The sequence below is a fragment of the Adiantum capillus-veneris genome, chromosome 20 (genome assembly GCF_014529385.1).
Source record: "Adiantum capillus-veneris isolate H3 chromosome 20, ASM1452938v2, whole genome shotgun sequence".
NCBI classification, from domain to species: domain Eukaryota; kingdom Viridiplantae; phylum Streptophyta; class Polypodiopsida; order Polypodiales; family Pteridaceae; genus Adiantum; species Adiantum capillus-veneris.
In genome coordinates this window covers 62,839,340-62,842,807 of record NC_140950.1, presented here as the reverse complement: position 1 = coordinate 62,842,807, position 3,468 = coordinate 62,839,340, and the positions used below count along the sequence as shown (strand labels likewise).

General features: G+C 41.8%; 1 protein-coding gene across 1 annotated transcript; it reads left to right on the top strand.

The window, feature by feature from the left end:
• The first annotated feature begins 750 nt into the window (after positions 1-750).
• Positions 751-1,887, top strand: LOC147432607 (uncharacterized). The gene is made up of 2 exons (XM_086491611.1): positions 751-1,360; positions 1,478-1,887. Exons 1-2 carry the CDS (start codon positions 947-949, stop codon positions 1,577-1,579), a joined length of 516 nt encoding a protein of 171 aa, XP_086347737.1. The 5' UTR covers positions 751-946; the 3' UTR covers positions 1,580-1,887.
• Positions 1,888-3,468: the final 1,581 nt, after the last annotated feature.

Below are 3,468 nucleotides of genomic sequence, written 5' to 3'. Positions count from 1 at the left end.
TACTTGTCGCTTGTTGCATGCGAGAGCTAAGCGACAAGTTTATATGCACATCCCTCTAAGCATGAAGGTTGGGCTCTTTGGCAAAGTGGGAGAAGCTTTGTATGGTCCTCCTTGATGGCCCAATCCTCCAAGATCACACTCCTCATATGCACATGTGTGGGTTGCAATAAGGAATGTCCATGGGAAACTTAGAAGAGTGGATTGGCATAGTGCGTGTAGGCTTTCACTGTTTAGTCGCTCAACCTCTCATTCTTCAGGGAGAATTGTGCGTGCACATGTAGTTGAAAGCTCACCGCAACAGCAAGCTATAAAGTCTGATGAGGGAGGAATCTTTACTTGATGCATCAAACATGTCAAAGTAGGGCTGTGTATGCGGCTTGCAACGATGGCCCTACAATCTAGCTGGGGACCAGAAGGGGGGATAGCGATTTCAGTAAGGATGAGGTAGATCATGTACGTGACAAAGTCTTGACACTAGCTTGGTCAATTTCAGCATGCTGCACAAAACTCCCCCTAATCAAGCTCTCATGTACATACAAGTGGTGTTTTTTGGGGCATCGCAAAATGGTGTGAGTTGGAAATTGGGGTGCTAGATATAGCAAATCCAATAGGGGTGTATTCAAGACTCACTCCTAGAAAGCCATGATTCCAAGGATTCCAAGATTGAAGAGAGTGTGAGGCATATAAAAGATTGCAAGAATGGTGGTGGTGGAAATTATGAAGAAAGGGAAGAGACGTTAGGGAAAGGGAAAGGGCCATATCTAACCGTTGCAAAGAGGAAGGACCATTAACTCTGGCAAATAAGATTGTTGTATAAAATGGAAGACGCGGCAATTTCTGTGCATGTGCAGAGCGCCTTGATCGGGTTTTGGCTTTCTCTGTCAGACTTACAACTCCTGAGTCCTCTCTCTCTCCTGCCATTCTGAGCTTCCTGCAAAACCCTAACATGAAGCCAAGAGCGAGCACTTCTTCATCTTCGCCTTCCTCCACCCCCGTGCAGAAGCTTGTGCAAATGGTGAGCAAGGAGGCCTCGCAGCAGCTTCTCTTCAAATTCCCCGATGTTCCTACCACAGGTGTTGGTGAGCTGGGTGAGATCGCCGCCCTCGACGATGATAAACCCTTATCGGAATTCGCCCTTGTCTCCTGTTTCAGAGTAGGTTCGTGCAAGCAGGTCCACTTGGGCACTCAGATCCTTCAGGAGCAGCCTCCTCGCCCATCGGCTGTTCGCATTGACTCCTTTGAGGCCCGTACCCCACTTCTTACCCCTCAGGTTCCTCGCTCTCGCGTGTTGGCACCCTCACTCCGTCGTGCGAAACCCCGCTTCAAGCGGCATGCTCATCTTCCTTCTGTGGCAGACAAGGTATTTATCTCCCTCTTCATATATCTTCTATACACATGAATGGGTGCACATCTATCTGCTCAGAGAGAGAGAGAGAGAGAGAGAGAGAGAGAGAGAGAGAGTCTTATTGTGTTTTAGGTGATGCGACGATTTGCAAAGGGGGCTTCCAAATGCAAATATAGCATGAGGTTACATGTGGTGGCAAGGAGGTACAAGCTCAGAAGTGTTGTAGACACATGAACTCACAGAAAGATTGTTTTTTTGTTCCAACAGTCAGAACTGTGCTGACTGATGGATCCCATACTTAAAGAGTCAGGCCCCTCCTTTCCTTGTCTTTGGGCTATCAGTTTTGGGCCAATCTTACTGTAAATATAACGGCCGCCTCTTTGCGTCTACCCCCATAAAAGTTTCTAAGGTTTGCATTTCACCTTCCTCATAATTGACCAACAGGCTACGATTCTGTCGGCAACACATTCCATAATGTTGATTGCTTCAATAGTCAGATCTTACTTGATACATGATATAGATTTTGTGGTAATTTGTCTTCATCAATGATCTCGAGAGTACCTGATTCCATGTTATTTGTTTGAAAGACAAGCAACTTTTTTTTTTTGCCTTCAGAATCTGGCCACAATCATGAGAGGCTTCCCTATAACTATAAATAAGAGAGCATTAAATAGCAGTGAATGTTTTGGAATTGGCATAACTTTGTTAAATAAATAAAGCAAGAAAATTTGCATGAAATGGTGTACAATCTTGAAGCAAAGCAAGTCATCATTGTAATTTTCCTGTTGCATAGTCCCAGTCTTTGTGCTCTAGAGGACTAGTAGTGAAAAAAGTCAGTAAGGGTTCATATTATGTGGCCAAGGAGCAACTGTCTGGCCCACTTCATGTCTTTTCTTTCTCTCTCTCGCATGCTCTGTCAATATTCAAGGGCTACAACAAGCTCCCGTGAAGTGGTTTCGACCAAATAAAAAAGCTCTTTGATGGCTTAACCATTTGCAGATGATTTTTCAGAATACTATTCTTTTTGAGACAATTAATGCATGATGGCACACCTGATCATACAAATGCTTTGTAGTATTCTAATCATCCACAAACAAAATTCTAATAAAGACATCAAAATTCTTCCTTTGGGGGCAAATTGTTGCATACATCTTCTTGCTATTGTTTTAAGATTTTGTAGGTTATTGGGTGAATTATCTACTATTGGACCACACTATCTATGGTTCTAAATTTCCACTCTGATGTTGTCTTTCTTGATGTTTTTGGTTCCTCTTTGATGGAGTTGGATTATCAACATCATTGTTTTGACTTTGAGGTTCACATACTCTCTCTCATCCGCATAAGAAATTACAATCTTGGAAACTTTTGATTTATGATGACAATGAGAAAGATTTGCATATAAGACTATGTTCACATGAAAATTTCTCTTAAAATTTCCATTCTAATAAAGGCAGCCCAGGCACAATACTATTTTGGAGGGTATCATACTCTCTCTCTCTCTCTCTCTCTCTCTCTCTCTCTCTCTCTCCAAAAAGAAAGCAATATACCTTTTTGCTATGTCTATGTAGGTTCTTGGTCATGGCCCTAAGAGTAGATAATTTTGAACTCTCGTAGTCCAGAGGAAACTAGTTACAAAAGCGTCTAGACGCCTTCGGTTTCTGGGTGCATAGTCCTGGTCGTTCTTCTTATTTACATTTTTTGGTGTATGAGAGGGAGCGGCCGGGTGTGCCCTACCCGACTTCGAAAATAAAACAAAATGTCTTCTTTTTCTTACTATCTCAAAAAGTATATATTTTCTACCCTTTTAGAGGAGATTTTTTTAACAAATGTCTTAATTTTTTTCTTTTCTATATAATAGAATAATATAGTATGTTCATGGTTAACGAGAAAATGCCAATTAAACATTCCTTATTGAGAGAAACACGATACTGAAAACCATAATCATGAAATGCATTAAATTATTCATTTGGATTGAGGAGTGTACAAAATTGCTCAATATATTGGAGAGACGTAATATATAGGCCTTACATTGCAATTGACATACTCCTTACTGCATGTCATAGGGGTTGGACTTACATTGGTCGGCCCTAGAAAGAAGGGGATGCTTTTAGCCTATGTACAAC